The 18,590-nt window shown below is 41.8% G+C and overlaps 1 protein-coding gene across 5 annotated transcripts in view; it reads left to right on the forward strand.

Moving 5' to 3' along the window:
* The window catches only part of ncanb (neurocan b), a 193,345-nt gene that overhangs the window by 162,259 nt on the left and 12,496 nt on the right, over positions 1-18,590 (forward strand). For all 5 annotated transcript variants that reach the window (XR_015717167.1, XR_015717165.1, XR_015717166.1 and 2 more), the window contains 3 exons: positions 2,402-2,560; positions 9,396-9,478; positions 9,700-9,844. Coding sequence is in view for 1 of the 5 variants with exons in the window: in XM_087835674.1 (XP_087691800.1) it covers positions 2,402-2,560; positions 9,396-9,478; positions 9,700-9,844 (387 nt within the window). In the remaining 4 variants the exon portion in view is untranslated. The remainder of the gene's footprint in view (positions 1-2,401; positions 2,561-9,395; positions 9,479-9,699; positions 9,845-18,590) is intronic.

Below are 18,590 nucleotides of genomic sequence, written 5' to 3' on the forward strand. Positions count from 1 at the left end.
CCAGCAAGTACTCAAGGAAAACAGTGGTCTGAAGATTCGCTGCTCTACTTTTTGTGACTAAAATGTATTTATATAGAGATGTTTTTTGTATGTTAATGATTCACATCAAACAGCTGGCATTTTAAACCTCATTTCATATGTAAGGAAGTGCTAAATCTTCTCGTTTTAATAAGTATATGTTGATCCATGTCTTGTGGACGCTCAAATCTCGCTTCCTTTAGTCAGTCTTCCTTAAAGATGATCTGCTTTGGGTTAGGCATTAGTCATCCTGCCCAGTGTTTAAACCCATGTGCGCTTTGCTGTGAAGATTTTGGATGTTTTTTTATTTTTTTCGTAATTGCCGTAACCAACATACTAGACTTTGAAATAAGAACAAAGTGGGTCGGCTTTTTCAAATGATGAATATTCAAAAACATCAGCCTTGCCCATATGAAATCCTTTAAAAAACCGACCATGTTTTATTAGTAAGTCAACACAACGCGATAAACCTGATCAGATATTTGACGGAGGCTTTTGGGCTCTGACGCCATTTTATACTCAGCCCAGTAAAAACATATTGTTAGCAGCCCAGATATGTGTCTGACCTTTGTGTGACTACAACTCATTTTAGAGAATGGACTTCTTGTTTTATGTAGGAACCGATTTTCTTCAGGCCTCCCGCAAGGGGTTGAATGAATGCATGTCAAAGAGGCCAGTGGATGTATGTTGAATTTTAAATAGTGGAGAGTGCCACCGGGGCTTTAACGAGTAAGATAATTGGACAGGCACTTGCCATGACAAATTTCACCGACATACTGTGTGCAAACATTATTGTCATTAATCATTTCTCTGCATCTCTTCCTGGCCCCACGTGCACATGCATTCAGCCAACATGATCATCTGTCTATTTTTTTAATGACACAGCACTGCTCTATGTTTATTGTTTGAGACACGATAAAGAAATGATCTTCTAAGCCTAAAGTACAAATATCCAGTAACATGTTGTTGCATGGTGGGTAGACTGTAGGAGTTTGCACACTGTGCAGCCGTTTTATACTTTGCTCATTATTGTGGCTGACTGACAATAAGTTTGTCACTCTAACACTCAGAAGAGATACTTGTCATCTTCTGAGTCAGCTAATGCATTAAGCAGCAAAAAAGAAACAATGGTTCTGTATTTCATAAGTTTGGACTTTTATATTAATTCAAGGAGAGTTTTTCCAAACTTCACTTTCAGACAAAAAACGTAGCTCTACCTGAGGCGGTGTTACGGTGACCCAGTGCATTGCATTTTGTGAACTTGCGTCATTGCACTTCACAGCGGAGTACCTCAATGTCCCTGAACACTCTGAAAGGAAGAGAGCTTAACAGTATAAAAGGCAAAGGTTTGGAAGCCCTTCTTTAATATTCCTGTAAAGAAAAGCTTTCATTACGGACTCCTTTCCTCTTGTCTTCTCTCTTCTCTGCTCTGCCTCTTCTTTCCATGGCCAAGACAGCATCTCTCTGCATACTAAGCAGGGCCCCATACGGCCCAATTTGCACTGCCCAATTTACTGGTGTCGCTTCACATTTGTTGGGGGAAGAAGCTGAGGCCATTTCCCTGATCCTCACAAAGAGGGAAGGGGCACGAGAGATGGTGAGGATGAGGGAAAACTGGAGGTGGCTCAACTGACAGATCGAGCCTGAACCACATCAACTATGACATTTAAACTTATACACGTATATTCGCGGACACACATGCGCGCGTGCACAGTCCAAAGCAGAAAATGAGAAGCCAAACACACACCGCATTAAAACTCACAGTTGCACAGCTAACCCCCAGAGAGATGAGGAGAGAATAGATGGGAAAGATGAAGGGAAAGAAGGAGGAAGGGTTTGGGGGGGTGGGGATAAGAGGGAGGGACAGACACTGTGCTGACAGGGCTGTGACAGGGCTTAATTACCAAGCGAGCACTGCACACTGGAAGCAATTTCTAAGGATTGTTGTCATTTGAATAGATTAAAACGCCCTTTCACTGGACTAAGCTGTCTCACCAGCGACTTGCCTCTGCTGTAGATGAAAAGTCCGAGGCAAATCAAAGAGGAGAAGACACCAGCAGAGCCAGAAATGCAGGGAAGGAGGCAGAGAGAGGTGTCACAGAGGGCACTAACAGCAACACCATGTAGGGTTTTTTTGTTTGTTTGTTTTTTGCTGCAGAACAGGAACATGTTGTGCGTGGATGCAAACATAAACACTAAATTAATGATGGTCTCCCTCTCTTGATGCCCAAATCATCCTACCTCTTTCCCGTGCAGCACCATGTGGGTGTTTTAACAATTAAAAATATCTCACTTGTCTTCCCATGTGGATTTAAATTGACTAATAACTGTCTTTTTCAATTATCTTCCCCTTTTCTCTCACTACCCTCCTACATACCCGCAGACACCGAAGGCTGCGAGCACACATGGAGGAAGTTTCACGGCCACTGCTACAGATATTTCACACGCAGACACACCTGGGAGGACGCTGAAAAGGACTGCAGGGAGCACAATGGCCACCTGGCCAGTATCCACAGTGTGGCTGAGCAGAACTTCATCAGAGGTGAGTAAGGAGAAACGGGACAATAGCAGATTTGGCACCGAGTGCAGCTCTGTCTGATGTTGTTACTCTGCAGAAAAACGAAAGTTAGGAAGACAAATTTGGACGTTCAAGGGCCATTGAGTCTTGCTATTTTTCTGCAATGTTAGATGACAGCTCGCTTGAGCATGCCCGAGGTTAGGTGGACATAAAATCTCCAAGTTGAAAGCTCGGTTAATGAGACTCTAGCAACTTTGACACAGCCATTCCAGGAGCTAAATGCTAACAACAGCACCTCCCTAGTGTTTCCGCCTCTTGTTTACCATGTTCATTGTCAGGAGCTGAGGCCTATGTGCAGTTCTGTTTGCAACATAGCCGTCCACTTAGTTTATGATACCCACATCCATTCATCCATCCATTTTCTGCCACAGTCTGGGTCACAGGGACAGAGATGCCAAGACCTACTTCTCCCTAGGCATCCCCTTCAAGGGGACAGTGAGGTGTTTCCAAGCCAGCCAAAACATATAATTTCTTCAATTTATCCTCCGTATGCCTCCTTATAGTACAACATGCAGGAAGCATTTTAGCTAGGAGGCATCCAGGAGGTGCCCAGGAAGTAGGGATGGGTATCGAAAACCGGTTCTTGTTGAGAACCGGTTCCCACTAATTCAATTCCTTGGAATCGTTTGCCATTTTTGCAAACGATTCCCTTATCGATTCCAGTCGCCCCGAATGACGTCACCACGTTGCGGAGCGTCATTTACCTGGCAGGAAACATGGCGGCTCAAACGCTAAAAAGTTTGGTTATACTTTACGAGAACGGATGACAACAGGGCAACTTGCAATACTTGCAAAGTAGATATTTCATTTAAGGGAGGAAACACTACGAATATGCAAAAGCATTTGCTCACAAAACGCGCGATAACCTTAAATGAATGTCGTGTTTTTAATTCCGCTCCGGACTCGTGAATCTCAACCCAGCAGCAGCGGTAACGTTTGCACGTCCTCTCCCGTTAATGCGGCAGGTAAATAATCAACTAACAGTGCATATTATGTTAGCGCGATCTGCCTCATTACAAAACCTGCCATTACTGTGCATTTAGGTGACCATGATGAGACAGACAGAGTCAGGCTCAGATGCTGGCAGTTCTCGCTGCAGTCTACCGGTAGCGTCTCCTTTCAGGCCAGGATAGACGAATGTCACCGAGCAGTGACTAAGTTTGTGGTAAAAGGCTTGCACCCATTTGCCACAGCAGATGCCCCCGATTTTCGGAAAGTGAATGTGTTTAATTGTAGGCAGGGACATTATTGGATATTCTTGTGTAATTGCTACAGAAGAATATTTATTTTATTATTTTACATTCACAATTTTTTTTCCTGGGGACCCTGTGACACCCCATTGAAGAGCCGTAGGTTGGATCTGTTAAGATCTCACTGTTGGGTTTGTAAGGCCATGTTACTCCTAAATTTCTATCTTGTTCAAAGAGAAGATATAAAACAAAGATCTAAGCTAATTGACCTTAGTGTTCTCCTTTTTTTAAAAAAAAATAATCGATAAGAGAATCGATAAAGAATCGAATCGTTAAACAGAATCGAAAATGGAATCGGAATCGTGAAAATCTTATCAATACCCATCCCTACCAGGAAGTACATCCTATTTAGAGGTCCAAACCAACTGAACTAATGCAGAGGAGCCGTAGCTCTCTGCTGATTTCCTCCCGAATAACCAAGCTCTTCATCGTATCTCTGAGGCTGAGCCCAGACACCCTTTGGCCGAAGCTCATTTCCACTGTTTGTATCTGCGATCTTGTTCTTTTGGTCACTAACCAGAGGTCATGGCCATAGAGGAAGGTAGGAATATAAATCGATAGCTCGCTTTCTGTGTTCACCACAATCAACAGTTTCCGAGTCACTGCCACACCAGTCCGTCTGTCAATCATCCACTCTACACCTTCCACATTTGTGAACAAGACGCTGAGATACTTAAACTTGTCCACTTGTGGTAACATCAACATAAAATGCTTCCATTTTTCAACTGAAGATTCTTATGTTTCAGTGTTGAGGACATCTGAAGATTTAGATAGGCATCCTCACGCTTTCTATTTCACGTCGCTATATGTCAAAAATATCTGGTGACACTTGTAATCAGCAGTCACTTTTAAAGAAGACATTGCTCAGTTTAAATGATAGTACTGATTTAGTAATAATAGCCTAACCTGCTGTCACTTGGATGGCTGCCTTTGCCTCCTGCACAAAGCTTTTAGAGGCCAGTGAGTGATATCTCCTTTTGTACTTTATTATCATACTTGGAGATGACACCTGACCTTCCCTTTTATGATATTTAATACCTCAGTATTAAATATCTCTATAGTTCAGCTGTGGACGGACCTTAAAGGACTTGATTTTGCTGCCGTTGAAAACAGGCAGTCAGTGTATAAATAAAGTTTTACTTACTTACTTACTTACTTACTTACCTAGTGGCTACACAAGCCACGAAGTACCAACGGCCAGATTCGGTGTGTGGTAGTAACAGGTAAATCCATCCCATTATCCAGTGCACATGACAGACCCACGTGTGCAGGTGGTCAGCTGAGAAGTTAATGATCATGCTCTATATTTGTAATATGAACAGAGAACCCGAGATGTGTTGCTGTGGTTGTTTTAGTATGTAATTATGGTGTTTGGTGTCCTTTCCTGTTGTCCTGAATTGTTTGCAAATCCTATTTTAAATGAAGCCAAACAGTTGAAGAGCTAAATACAGCTCCTTGGCTCTTCCACTCATGTTCATTGTGGACTTAAATATTTGGCCACATAGAGCAGTTTAATTAGTGCCAGTCAGCATTACCATGCTAATATCCATTCAGTTTTTCTTTGGTGCCCCATAAAGCTTCATCTCTTTATTCTTAAGTTTTTGCCCTCTGGCAAGCTCCACAGCCACTTGTGTTGTAATAAGACCTGATCAGCAGCAGCAAGCTATTCTGGATCAGCCGTCTGTCCCGAGCAGATGCCAAGAAAAGACAGTACCACCCACCTAGAACTGATCCTCCTATTTGCTCACCATTACCAAAAAGTGTGTTTAATTGCCTCGAAAATGGACGTCTCCACCCCTGCAATAAGAGGATCACAGCCATTAGGAAGATTAATGGGCCTGGTAATGATGTTAATCAGATTCACCATGATTGAAATTCCATTACATACAGTATGTGCAAACACATGCACATGGCTGGCCTACTGCGCACAGAGACACCCACACACACACAAATGAGATTAACCCAAAACACCATTAGGGAAATATCCTTTCACACAAACAAAAATCTCATCACACGTACACCGTAGACAGAATTAATATATCTCTATTAATGGTCATCATTCATCTGAGGTCAGCCAGCTCCAGGACTGTCAAGCTTGAGTCAAGCTCATGTGTGAAACCTGCACTAAGAAGAATAAGAGTACCCTGAGTTATACTACAAAGCCCTCCACTGTTTTACACCAGAAAAATTGGCCCGGGCATTTTGACTAGAGACCGGCCCACCAGGTATTATAAGAAAAGCCATAAAGCCTTTGAATGAAAACAAACTGTCATGTCTGTGTGTAGGCAGGCAGGAAGAGAGGACCCAAAATGCAGGACTCACTGAGGCGGAAGTAAGTCAAAACACACAGCTTTATTGCTGGTAAGAAGCAGAACAGAAAAACACTAACTAAACTGGAAGAACAGAATAACTAGGCAGGTAGGCTGGCTGGCAAACGGAACACACAAAGGAAGCGAGGGTGAACAGACGTTAACGACGCGACACCGAGTAGGGAAGACACAGACACTAAATACGAGAGGTGAACAGAGCGAAGAGGAAACAGCTGGGAGGCACAGCTGACACTGATTACACTGACGAGACAGGGAGAGCACAAAGCTGAACGCACTGACATAGGACACAGACCTACAAAATAAAACAGGAAGCACACGACAGACAGAGACACAGACTCATAAACAGGCATAATGATGTCACGGACAGACAGAGGGACATACGGGCAGAGAAGAATAAGCACAGGCAACCTAAACCAAACATGAGGGCAAGATAACAAAACCTAAACCAGAAATAATCGTCATCAACATCATCATCATCGGATAACAAAAGAATCAGAATATAATTATAATCAAAACAGTATCACCAGAGAATAAAAACTAATCCATAATGCAAAAATAAACCAAAACATAAGAAACTCAAAATGCTGGGTCGAACCGACCCAGGACCGTGACACAAACGCTGTTGTGACAGTAACGTACACTGCCTTGTTGGTATATGTATGATTTCTATAGATTTTACATCAGATACAAACTTTGGTTGTAAGATTCTGATAATTATTTATTAAAAAACTAGACATTTTAAATGAGAATAAGAAAGAGAAGTATTTCTTTGTGCCCCCCTTTCCCTGTTAATACCCTACCTGGCCCCCTGGCAAAACTTTGCTAGACCCGCCCCTGCACAGTTACCAGCTGTCAGCTACTTAGAAAAGGATCCTGGTGTTTTTTGTTTCTCAGAAACAGTTCATAACTTCCCTTCAACTCATTCATGTCACCTAAAAGGTAAACCTGTTTCTCCATCACCTGTTCAGCTCTGATGATTCAGTAAGGACATCTCCTGGTTTTATCTTCATGTTTCCCTCTCACCACATATCCAAACCGATATCATGACCAGCAGCTTTACAGCTGTGGCTCCAGCAAACATCAGCTGATTCTAGAAATTAATATTATATAAATTCTAACAACAGCTGATCAAGCTTAAACGTGCTGCTGTTGTTCAACGCGACCTCCGCTGGTTTCTTCTTTCTGGTGCAAAGTGAGCGATAAACAAACAAGAGAGAAAAGCCGATCAGCTGATCATTGATCAGTTTCATGATTGAAGTAGCAACAGGAGAGGGAGGGGGGGAGAATGAGAAAAAAGAGGCAGCTGTGCAGCGTAATGATGCAGAATAACTCCAGCTTTGTGTCTTTTTCCATTCTAACTGAAGTCCGGGACAAACTGTGTTCCTTTTCAGCTCAATACAAAACACGTAATATTTTCTCTGAATAGGGGACGATTCAGTTTTTAAATGGTAAATGGCCTGTATTTGTATAGCGCTTACTATTCCCTAAGGACCCCAAAGCGCTTTACACATCCAGTCATCCACCCATTCACACACACATTCACACACTGGTCATGGCAAGCTACATTGTAGCCACAGCCACCCTGGGGTCGCACTGACAGAGGCGAGGCTGCCGGACACTGGCCACCAGTAGGTAACAGGTGAAGTGTCTTGCCCAAGAACACAACGACCGAGACCGTCCAAGCCGGGGCTCGAACCGGCAACCTTCCAATTACAAGGAAGGGGTTTTTTTACGGGACGGTTGGCAACTCAACTAACCTTATGACTAAAATAAAGTTCACTATCATTAACATCATAGCACCCACCCAGCTGTATAGAAACTCCGTCATGCTAGCTAGTACGCAGTACGAGTAATTGTGACTGACTATAACAATTTAGCACATCGAAAATAAACTCCACCTACACTTGGTTCATATCTGACCCAGATAGACTGCAGGTCATAACTTCATACCTGAAGTTCACCTGACACTCGGACCAGCGGCCGCCTCGGGTCTCTCCTCCTCCTGCCTCCCCTTTCCCTCATCCACTTGCTGGCCTCTGTGGAAGCTCCGCTATAGCCACCACCAAACAACTGAGTTATTTTTACACATCGACCAGCATCTGGCCAATCAGCTTTCATTGTTTATACTGTTACAACAAAACAAAAACAAAAAATCACCATCGGCCCACTGGGGCAAATGCCCGGTATGCCCGATGGCCAGTCCAGCTCGGACCAAAGGTCTGGACATGCCTATACTACAGCATGATCTCATAGTCATTTAAACTAAGGCCCCTGTGAGGCATATTTCTAATGTAATAAACACAATCCATTCAGTACAGTTCAGTTTTATTTATATAGCATCAACTCATGACAGCAGTTGCTCCACTGTCCTTAATAATTATGGTAGAAACCCTACAAAAAGCCACAGCTCAATATTGCAAAAACTTTATATAGCTGTAGTTTTCATCTCTTTTAGCGTGATACCTCTGACCAGTGGTTTTAAAACTCTTTATGCCCAAGAGACAGCAGAGGGAGAGCCAGATTTTCAAGGAACACCTGTATTTATATCAGCACAATATAGTGCTATCCACTTGTATTGTCGTACCAAGGCACTTTTGGCTCCCCGTTTGCACCATCTGGACCAAACCTAGCACGTTTTTTTGGGTTGTGTGCTTGTTTTGTGTTGCAACACTCTTTCAAAAACAAAAAGCATATGGCTTCCCTTCATCACCTCAGCAGACACTTTCACATTATCCAATGAACAGTCTGCCTCTATATAAGATCCAGCTTATTTGGTACAAACTTTCTCCAGCAGGTAATGTCCTCACAATGAGGCCAGTGCAGATAAAGTCATATGACGAGTAGTTGGCAATAGTCTCTCTTCTTTAGGTGCTGGGTTTTCAGCACTGGTGATTAGGTGTTTTGTTGCTCCACACAACAAAGTGATCAGTTTCCCACCTGAATCAGGGTTTGTGATGTGTCACAGCCTCATGACAAATGTTTTTAAAGGATTTTTTGGGAGAAATGAGTGCGTATCATGTACTCATACAGTAAACTATAGAACAACAAGTCATTCCTAACAATTTCTTTGTAGTATGTTGTAATAGTTATCTATAGATGTCAAGAAATACATTGAATTGCCCCATATATGTTTTTATTGTTTATTTGTAGGTGTGGATACTGTATGTAGTGCTCTACTGTTTTCTGTAATAATGTTTTTGCTTGCAATTTCTTACTCAGGTCTAAGCCATGACAACACCTGGATTGGGCTAAATGATCGGACAGTAGAAGATGATTTTCAGTGGACTGACAAGATGGACCTGGTGAGGATCCAGCTGTTTTTGTTTTGTTTTGTAGTCAGCTGCTGATCCCAGCGTACTTAAAGCTCCTGGAGTTGCAGAGTAAATTTTGATGTGCTCATTGTAGCAGCAGTCGTGATTCCCAACAAAATGTTTTCTCCACTGTCTGTAGTTAAAAAAAAAAAAAAGTAGCACATTTGCTCAGGTTTGTTTCTTTAACCTTGTCTGCTTGTGTATGTGTGCAGCAATATGAGAACTGGCGTGAAAACCAGCCAGACAACTTCTTTGCTGGAGGAGAAGACTGCGTGGTGATGATTGCTCATGAGAATGGCAAATGGAATGACGTGCCCTGCAACTACAATCTGCCCTACGTCTGCAAGAAGGGAACAGGTGAGAACAACACGGGGGGAAGAAGAGGAGAGGAGAGTTTTCTGCAACTGAAACAGTTGATAAAGATGACTGAGAAAAGAGGTGAGGAGGCAGAGAGCAGCAAGATGTAAATTGGAAAAAGAGGAAGAGGTTGCAAAGAGTGAGAAATGTCAGATATGAAGTGCGAGGCGGCAAGGGATCGGACTGAAGAAGGCAGAGACAGAATGAGGATGTACAGCTCACCGCGCTTTGCTGTCAGCTCTTTAGTTTCAAATCCTGTACAGCCTTTAAAATAGAATCACAAAATAGAAAGGTGATGAAAAGTTCTCGAGACTGTGTTTTTTTTATGTAAAGCAGCTCGAAAATGCTGCACGCCGTCTCTATCAAAGCACAGAGACTGACAGCGCACGTACCTTCAGGTGATTCTGAATATCCTGACTGTGTCATACTTTACATTACACACATCTTTGTGGGGTGCAAGCAGTGTTGGGTAAGTTACTTTAAAATAGTAACTTAGTTACATTACTAGTTACTTCTATCAAAAGTAACTCAGTTACTTCAAGTTACTCGTTACTTTCAAAGTAACTAGTTACTAGGGAAAGTAACTTTGGTTTTACTCAGAATTCTCTTGTTAATGTGTTGCTTCCATAACTTTGCCAGTCTTCTAGCTTGCTTACTTGCCACAAGTGCACTGTGCCACCTACCAATAGAAAGGAAAAGATAATGTGCATATTTCCATGAGAGAAATCCCACGCCTGGACCGTCGTTGACCGCCACCATGATTCTAGCCTACGTCACAGCGTCATGTGCGCTTTTTACATCCAACACAAAAACTGCAGTCGTGGTGCTTTGATTGTACTCAACTTACTGTACTGTAACTCGGAAATTCTGCCTTCTGAATAGGAAGATGTAGGTAACACCAGACTGCAGATGAGCTGCATACAGGACTGGACTGGGACAAAAAATCGGCCTGGGCCCGCCATTATAGGAAAAATCATAAAGCCTTGAATGAAAACAAACGCTGTTCTGACAGTGATGTTCACTGTTTTGATGGTATATATGTATCAATCTATCAATCGTTTGTTGTAAGATTCAGATAATTATTTTTAAAAAGCTAGACATTTTAAATGAGAATAAGAAAGAAAAGTATTTCTTTGTGCCCATCTCTCCCTGTTAATGCCCTACCTGGCCCCCCTGGCAAAACTTTGCTAGATCCGCCCCTGCACAGTTACCAGCTGTCAGCTACCTAAAAAGGATCCTGGGGTTATCTGTCTCTCAGAATCAGTTCATAACTTCCCTTCAACTCATTCATGTCACCTAAAAGGTAAACCTGTTTCTCCATCACCTGTTCAGCTCTGATGATTCAGTAAGGACATCTCCTGGTTTCATGTTTCCCTCTCACCAGATAACCAAACCGACATCATGACCAGCAGCTATTTTGCAGCTGTGGCTCCAGCAAACATCAGCTGATACTAGGAATTAATATTAAATAAATTCTAACAACAGCTGATCAAGCTTAAACGTGCTGCTGTTGTTTAACGCGACATCGGCTGGTTTCCTCTTTCTGGCACAAAGTGGGAGATAAACAAACAAGAGAGCCGATCAGCTGATCATTGATCAGTTTTCATGATTGAAGTAGAAACGGGAGAGGGAGGGGGGAGAATGAAAGAAGAAGAGGCAGCTGTGCAGCAAAGACACAGAATAACTCCAGCTTTGTGCCTTTTTCATTGTAGCTGAATTACGGGACAAACTGTTCCTTTTCACCTCAATAAGAAACGCGTGATATTTTCTCTGAATACCAGACAGGACGGTTGGCAACTCTAATAACTTATGAACAAAATAAAGTTCATCATTAACTTCATAGCACCCACCCAGCTGTATAGAAACTCCGTCATGCTAGCTAGCACGCAGTACGGAAAAAGTCAGAATAACAAAAATAAACTCCACCTAAACTTGGTTTATATCTGACCCAGATAGACTGCAGGTCATAACTTCTTACCTGAAGTTCAGTTCACACTTGGACCGGCGGCTGCCTCGGGTCTCTTTTCCTTCTCTTCTACCTGCTGCCTCCACCACTTGCTAATGTTACAGAATCTGTGGAAGCTCCGTGATAGCCACCACACGAAGTAACGAGTAACGACCCTATCTAAATCCCAGTAACGACAAACGCGTTCCTGATTTTGGCATAATAACTAGTTACCGTGCTCGTTACCACAATAATAACGTAGTTACTGTAACGCGTTACTTAATAACGCGTTAGTCCCAACACTGGGTGCAAGAGATTAAGACCAAGCCTCCTCAGTCACTCTGCATACCTTAGAGTCACACTGCTTGCGTCTTACAAGCCCTCTCTTCCTGATGTCCTGTCATCCTCCAGCATCAACTTAACAAGTTTTCCACACACGGCTCATGTCCTGACTCGATTTTTTCTTTACCCATGTGCTGTTTTAGTTATCATTGTATACGCTGCTACCTCTTCTGTTTCAGCTGTCCCATCTAAGTGTAGGCTTCTACGTGTTCCTCTGAGAACATATTAGAGCTTGTTTTTTCATACAGGTCAAACTTATGATCAAGAGCGGGTGGCTTGACATATAAGTAGTAGGGGTGCAACGATACACAAAATTCACGGTTCGATCGGTTCGGTTCGATATTTTTTCGATACAAAAAATTGTTCATGCCTTTTTAATTTGTCATTTATTAAAATTATAAATATATATTTTAACTCAAAAGTACAGTTTTTAAATGTAATGTTGCTGAAACAACAAAATAAAAAAAATAAAAAATTTATCTGATCGAGAAATCACTCCTCTTTGGAAAAGAGAGTTTATTACAGAGAAATGGCTCTTTCCAAAATAAAAGCTATACTATACGCTTCTTCTGGGCTATATTCTCAGCAGCATATTAAACATATCAGGTCCCCATAAGGAGAATCATGTGCTAACGGCTGTCTAAATGACTCGGGTAAAGTTTGTAGCATGCGTGCTTGTTGTTTTTGTCTGCTTCCACTTGTCTTTGCACTAGGATGATGTCAGAGTAAATGTGCAGTCATATTCGTTGTGTTCCCACTAGTGCTGTCAGCGTTAATCTCGTTGAAATGACATTAACGCCATAACGCTGCAAATCTCCATTAACGAGTTACCCCGGATTGCCCCGTGCGTGGGGCTGGACGGCGTCAACACGTTAACGAGCTAACTGCGCTAACGCACTAGTTCCCACCAATTGAGCATTGCGTGGCACATCCGACATACTGTTTTACTTTTGTGACGCACTTACCTTCAGGGTCATGCTTCACATGAAAACCAAGATAGTTCCAAACGCCAGATCTGAATGAGGGTGGGGGAGGTTCACTTTCGGGTAGCGTTGAGGCAGTTGCCATGTTGCAACGAGCTTAGCTTCTTGCGTCTTGCTAGCTTGCGCTGCGCTCAGTGGATCTGCATTCGACAGTGCTGCCTAGGCGGAGTAGTCGAACACAGATCCACTGAGCGCTCAACACAGACAGCATCGTCAGAAGAAAAGTTGATAAAATAAATAAAAAAATTGTATTGTTTGATACATATGCGTACCAAACCGAAAGCACTGTATTGAACGGTTCAATATCAATAGGAGTATTGTTGCACCCCTAATAAATAGGTAAGCCAGGCTGGTTTAGAGCAATACTGGGGCACAAGAAGACACTGGCGACTGCATTTGAAAAAAATATTATCCTGGAGGTTTTTGCAAATGGTCTGCATTTACCGAACATTTATGCAACTTGAAGATTTAAAATGTAAATAGAGCTCTTTTTCACCTTTTTCACATTGACTATTAAAGTTACATCATGGGTTAAAGATGACTGCAGTACTGAGACAGTAGTGAACACAGAGGTGGTTGTGCAAAATCTTATAAATCATGATAGGCGATAGTCTTTTTTTTATTAAACACTTTAGAGTTAAGAGTTTCTCCTTTCCCTTTCAGATAGTGTTAATAGACTGATAACTTTAGTACTTGTTATATGTTTGCAAATCATCGATATGTTGGCTTGCTCTTTATTTCAGGTGTTAATTGCCTCTCAATCTGAGGCAATGCTTACGCTTTGCTTTAAGAAAACATAAAGGTGTCTTGTTGATTGTGCTTTTTTTTATCACACTTGATTTACTTCTAAGTTGCATTGTTACAACATTTAAAGCATTCTGATCTTCTCTGTTCTCTGAAACGCGTTTTTTATCATGTCCCTGCGTTTCTTTTGGAGTTTCACACCTGGATTCTCTTGCCTCTGTTAGATCCTGTCACCTGCTCTTCCTACAAGCTGACTTTAAACTGAAAAACCTAACATGAAAACCTCATTGATTGTCATCATATCAAATTAACCTAACCATTTGTGCTTATTTGTACCAGGTATAGAGAATTTAATATAGCCTTGTGAAGTGTGTCATCATTTATCTTACAAATACTAAATGCAAAACCAGTGTGTGAAAAGTCTTTCTGATTCAACAGCTAGTAGAACCAATTCAATAGCTGGTAAGGACCAGATTGTTCTATTATTTCCTCACAGAATTGAAACTCGTACTTTCTTTTTCTCTTGATTATATGTGTTTTTTGATGGATAGACAGTTCTTTGGTTAATCTGTTCCCTGGTACATGATGTGCTGGTATCTGATTGAAATGTTAAGGAATAAATGAAAAAGTGCAAAAGTGATAATTACAAAGTTGTTGCACTTCAAAAGAAAACATCTTTGTCACATTTAATTGCTTTTGGTTGAAACTTCATGTCTGTGACTGATCCTCATACTCAACAGTCTTTTTCTGTATTGTCCTTTACTCTGAGGCCTATGCAAAGGCTCTCTTACCTATCTTACCTTAGATTGAGTTTATTTTTGTTCTTGGTTTAACTGCTGGCTTTGCTGTAGCAGAAAAGGGAATTCTGTAAACAACATTCATTTCCGTAAGCGCACTATTACTTCAAAGGTTTTATTTCTCAACCACTGTTTGCCAACCGCCCTTTTTTCTGCTCTGTGATTTCAATTTTGTGCAAATCATCCGTCTCACTGTCCCCCTGTCATCTTTCCTCCCATCATGGAGTTGAGTATTATAAGTTTGAGTATTCATATATGACCGTGGGAGTCTGCGGTCTTCTCAGGAGTTGGATTGAGTTGTTCTTTTCAAGTCTTTATGTGTGCTTTTGGAAAATAGGATCAGCAGATGTTGGATCAGCCAGTTGATCGTGGAGACGCGTACAGAAAACGGGCCGCTGCTATATTGGTGTATCAAAGGAGAGCTGTTTCCCTTGTGAACAAGGTGTTGCAGCACCTCTGCTGCTCACTGTCACAAGTCCCAGGCATACAGCCCACCTCTGACCTTAATCAGTCACTTACAATCACCAGCATCTTTTCATCTTTTCCCTGCTTCCCTGTCATCCTCTTTTTCACTCACTCAAGTAACCCCCATGTACTGTCTGATCGTATCAGCGGAGTTCTCAGCTCCATGCTGAGACTCATTTCTAATTACCCCAGCTCATGTGATCTGATTGTCTTCTCATCACACGAGCGAATCGGGCATCTTGATCAGCTGCTTGGGGGGTCAGTTAGGGTGGCGTGTTGTACAGATGGTGATGATTTCTTCTATTTAAGCAAAAAGACCTGATGCAGTCATCTCATAAGACAGTACAGTATTAGTACTTTGACTCTACTCATTTTACTGTACTCTATTTTTTAATTTGGGTTGGAATAGTATTTCTCATGTACTAATATTTTTTACAGTTTTATAGAGGAACATTCAGTTAATTTTTGTCCTTCAAGGACGACTTTTTACTTTCTTACTTTGGGGCCATTTCAGAGCCTGTACTTCCCACTTTTACTTGAGTAAAGAAGTTGCTTGAGTATTTTTAACACACTTACCTTACTACTTAACTACTTAACTAAAGAAAGTCTGAACTTTTGCAACCTCTATAGAAGGATATATATATCTATATCTATATCTATATAGCTCTGGCCTTTTTTACTAAGAGTGATGCTCTTTGTAGGATTGATTCAACTTGTTTCAACATTCAGATGTAATATTTGATTGCTGGATCAGCGTTATCCAAGTAAGGGATAAAGAAAAAATGGAAAAAAGCAAAACTGATTGAGTTCAACATTTACATTTGGATTACGGTGACAAGAATGTCACACAGTCATCTGCCTCTAAGCTCTTCTAGCAAGGATGAGAAGAAATTTACCTACAACAAGACATGTATGTATTATAAAATTATTCAGTTTTTTTATGGCTTATTACAGAGGGGGGAAATCTAATTTTGCATGACATACAGACACTGTGAGCGCGTTGGGAAATATTAGGTTGATGTCAGTGCCTTCAGCAGTTCATGTGTCCACTGGGGTGTAACATAGCCACTGTGTAATACACACAAACCTGCTATTTCTGAATTCTATTTTGTATTTGCAAGAGAAGCTTTACCAGCTTCCACCTTAGTGTGAGACCTACAAGCCTTTCAAATAATTCAAAGGAACAGATATTTATGAATTTTGCTGGAAAATAGCGCACATATTTCCAGTGTAATAACATTTGTTTTGTTTGTTTGGTCTGATGATGAGTCTAGAGAGAAAATAGAAGGTAAGAAGAAGATAGCTCTCCTCGCCAACCCTTCCTGACCAAGAACAAACGTCCCCCAAGCTCCCCACATATTCTCCACAGGGACATGCCTGTAGGAACACAGCAGAAGGTCAAGCAAGCGGCCCTCCAAGGAAACGCTGTCTGACCAAGCCAGACTGCTTACCTGCTTAAAGCTATAAGCTAATTTTCAAATAGTCTCCTTTTAATTTCAATCAAAATGGAGAAAAAAAAATCCTACTTGCAGTTTTGTGTTATTTGCTTCTTAATATCTGCATGTTTGGGATGCACAGACTCAAATAAAACGCACATTATCTGCAGCTACACAACACTAATGAACCCTCTGCTTCCTTATTACACTGTTATTCTCTTTTGTGTGCTTTTGCAGCTTTTTTCTATTTCCTGGTGTTTTCTTAAGTTGCAGTGCATTTGACCTCTCAGAGTTGGGCGTGCTCGAAACATCTCACTTAGGAGAAATTAACCTCCTAACACCCGAACTCTTTCATGGCATGCGTTTTTAATTTCTCTATTCTATTCTATTTGGGCTGATTGGGACCTGATGAATTTAAAAACAAAGAATTGTCTGATTTTTCTTTCTGAGAAAAATGAGATCCACATATGAGGACATTCGTTTTAAATTTCGATAGAACAGTGGAAGTATAATGTCCTCGTAAGTGGATATCAGGCCCTTGTAGAGCAACATTTAGTGTTTTGGTCTAGACAACCCAAAATAATAATAATAATAATGGATTGGATTTATATAGCGCTTTTCAAGGCACCCAAAGCGCTTTACAATGCCATTATTCATTCACTCTCGCATTCACACACTGGTGGAGGCAGCTACGGTTGTAGCCACAGCTGCCCTGGGGCAGACTGACAGAAGCGAGGCTGCCATATCGCGCCATCGGCCCCTCTGGCCATCACCAGTAGGCGGTAGGGTAAAGTGTCTTGCCCAAGGACACAACAACCAGGACAGAGAGCCCGGGGATCGAACCGGCGACCTTCCGGTTACAGATACGCTTCCCAACCCCCTGAGCCACGGTCGCCCCCTAAATGTGATATCCACATATGTGGACGCCAGGAGGTTAAGGATGCATCCTAGTCAGATGCATCCGAGGTCATTCCCAAAGCTTGTAGACATAGGTGAGGGGAGGAATCGGCACATAGATCGACCGGTAAAAAATCATTTACGCTCAGCTTTGTCTTTGCCACAGCAGACAGATACTGCATCCACATTATTGCACACATTGCATCAGTCAATCTCCAATCTACTTCCCTTACTCATGAAGATCCCAAGATACTTGAATTTTCCATTAGAGGCAACAACTCTTTCCCAACCCAAAACAGTCATCCTTTTCCAACAGAGGCTGTCTGCAAAAAGCAAGAAGATGCTGCAACCACCAAACCTGACATTCTTCACTCCTTGGCTGTGTGTGCCTAGAAATTCTAAACATAATCATTGGCAAAGCGCAGTCCTAGTAAAGTCCAGCCATCACTTACTGCCATTGTGGTTCTACAGGTATTGAATAGCCTGTACCACTGGGCCTAACACTCCCAAAAGGTCCCCCCACACAGGACACCCTGAAGGACGCAGTCAAATGCCTTCTCCGAGGCCACAGGCTGTAAATCCAAGTGGACTTTGACTGAGATTTGTTACCTGTGGTGTATTTCTGTTTAGTGAACAACAAAACAAAACCATTAGCTCAGTTGATCTGAGCAGCTGTCAGTGTTTATTAAGACTTTCTTAATAAACAAAACTGAGTTTGAACATAACTCTGTGTGAGACGTACTCCCATAGTGTTGTGCAGAGAAAACACACACATTTGCACATCTCTCTGATTTGTTTTCACATGATTGCCAGTAGGTGTGCGGATGTGTTGAGGCCATAAAGGAACCAACTAGAGGAACCCAGCAGCTGTTTGCAGCTTTCCCCATGACTCACACTGACTGCCCCCCTGCAACATCGGCTAAGAAAATAACTATAGATATTTTCACAACACGCATGCAGATATACTGCGTAACTTCTTCTTAACTTCCAGTGTTGACTTAGAACAGGGATCTCAAACCTGTGGCTCTGGACCACATCCGGCTCTTTTATAGATAAACATGAATATGAATAATGGTGATTTTACATATAGTTTTATTCATGCTGATAAGGGGAACATAGAGAATGTAACGCTTATTG

The sequence above is a fragment of the Neolamprologus brichardi genome, chromosome 23 (assembly GCF_056152115.1).
Source record: "Neolamprologus brichardi isolate AB-2024 chromosome 23, ASM5615211v1, whole genome shotgun sequence".
Taxonomy (NCBI): domain Eukaryota; kingdom Metazoa; phylum Chordata; class Actinopteri; order Cichliformes; family Cichlidae; genus Neolamprologus; species Neolamprologus brichardi.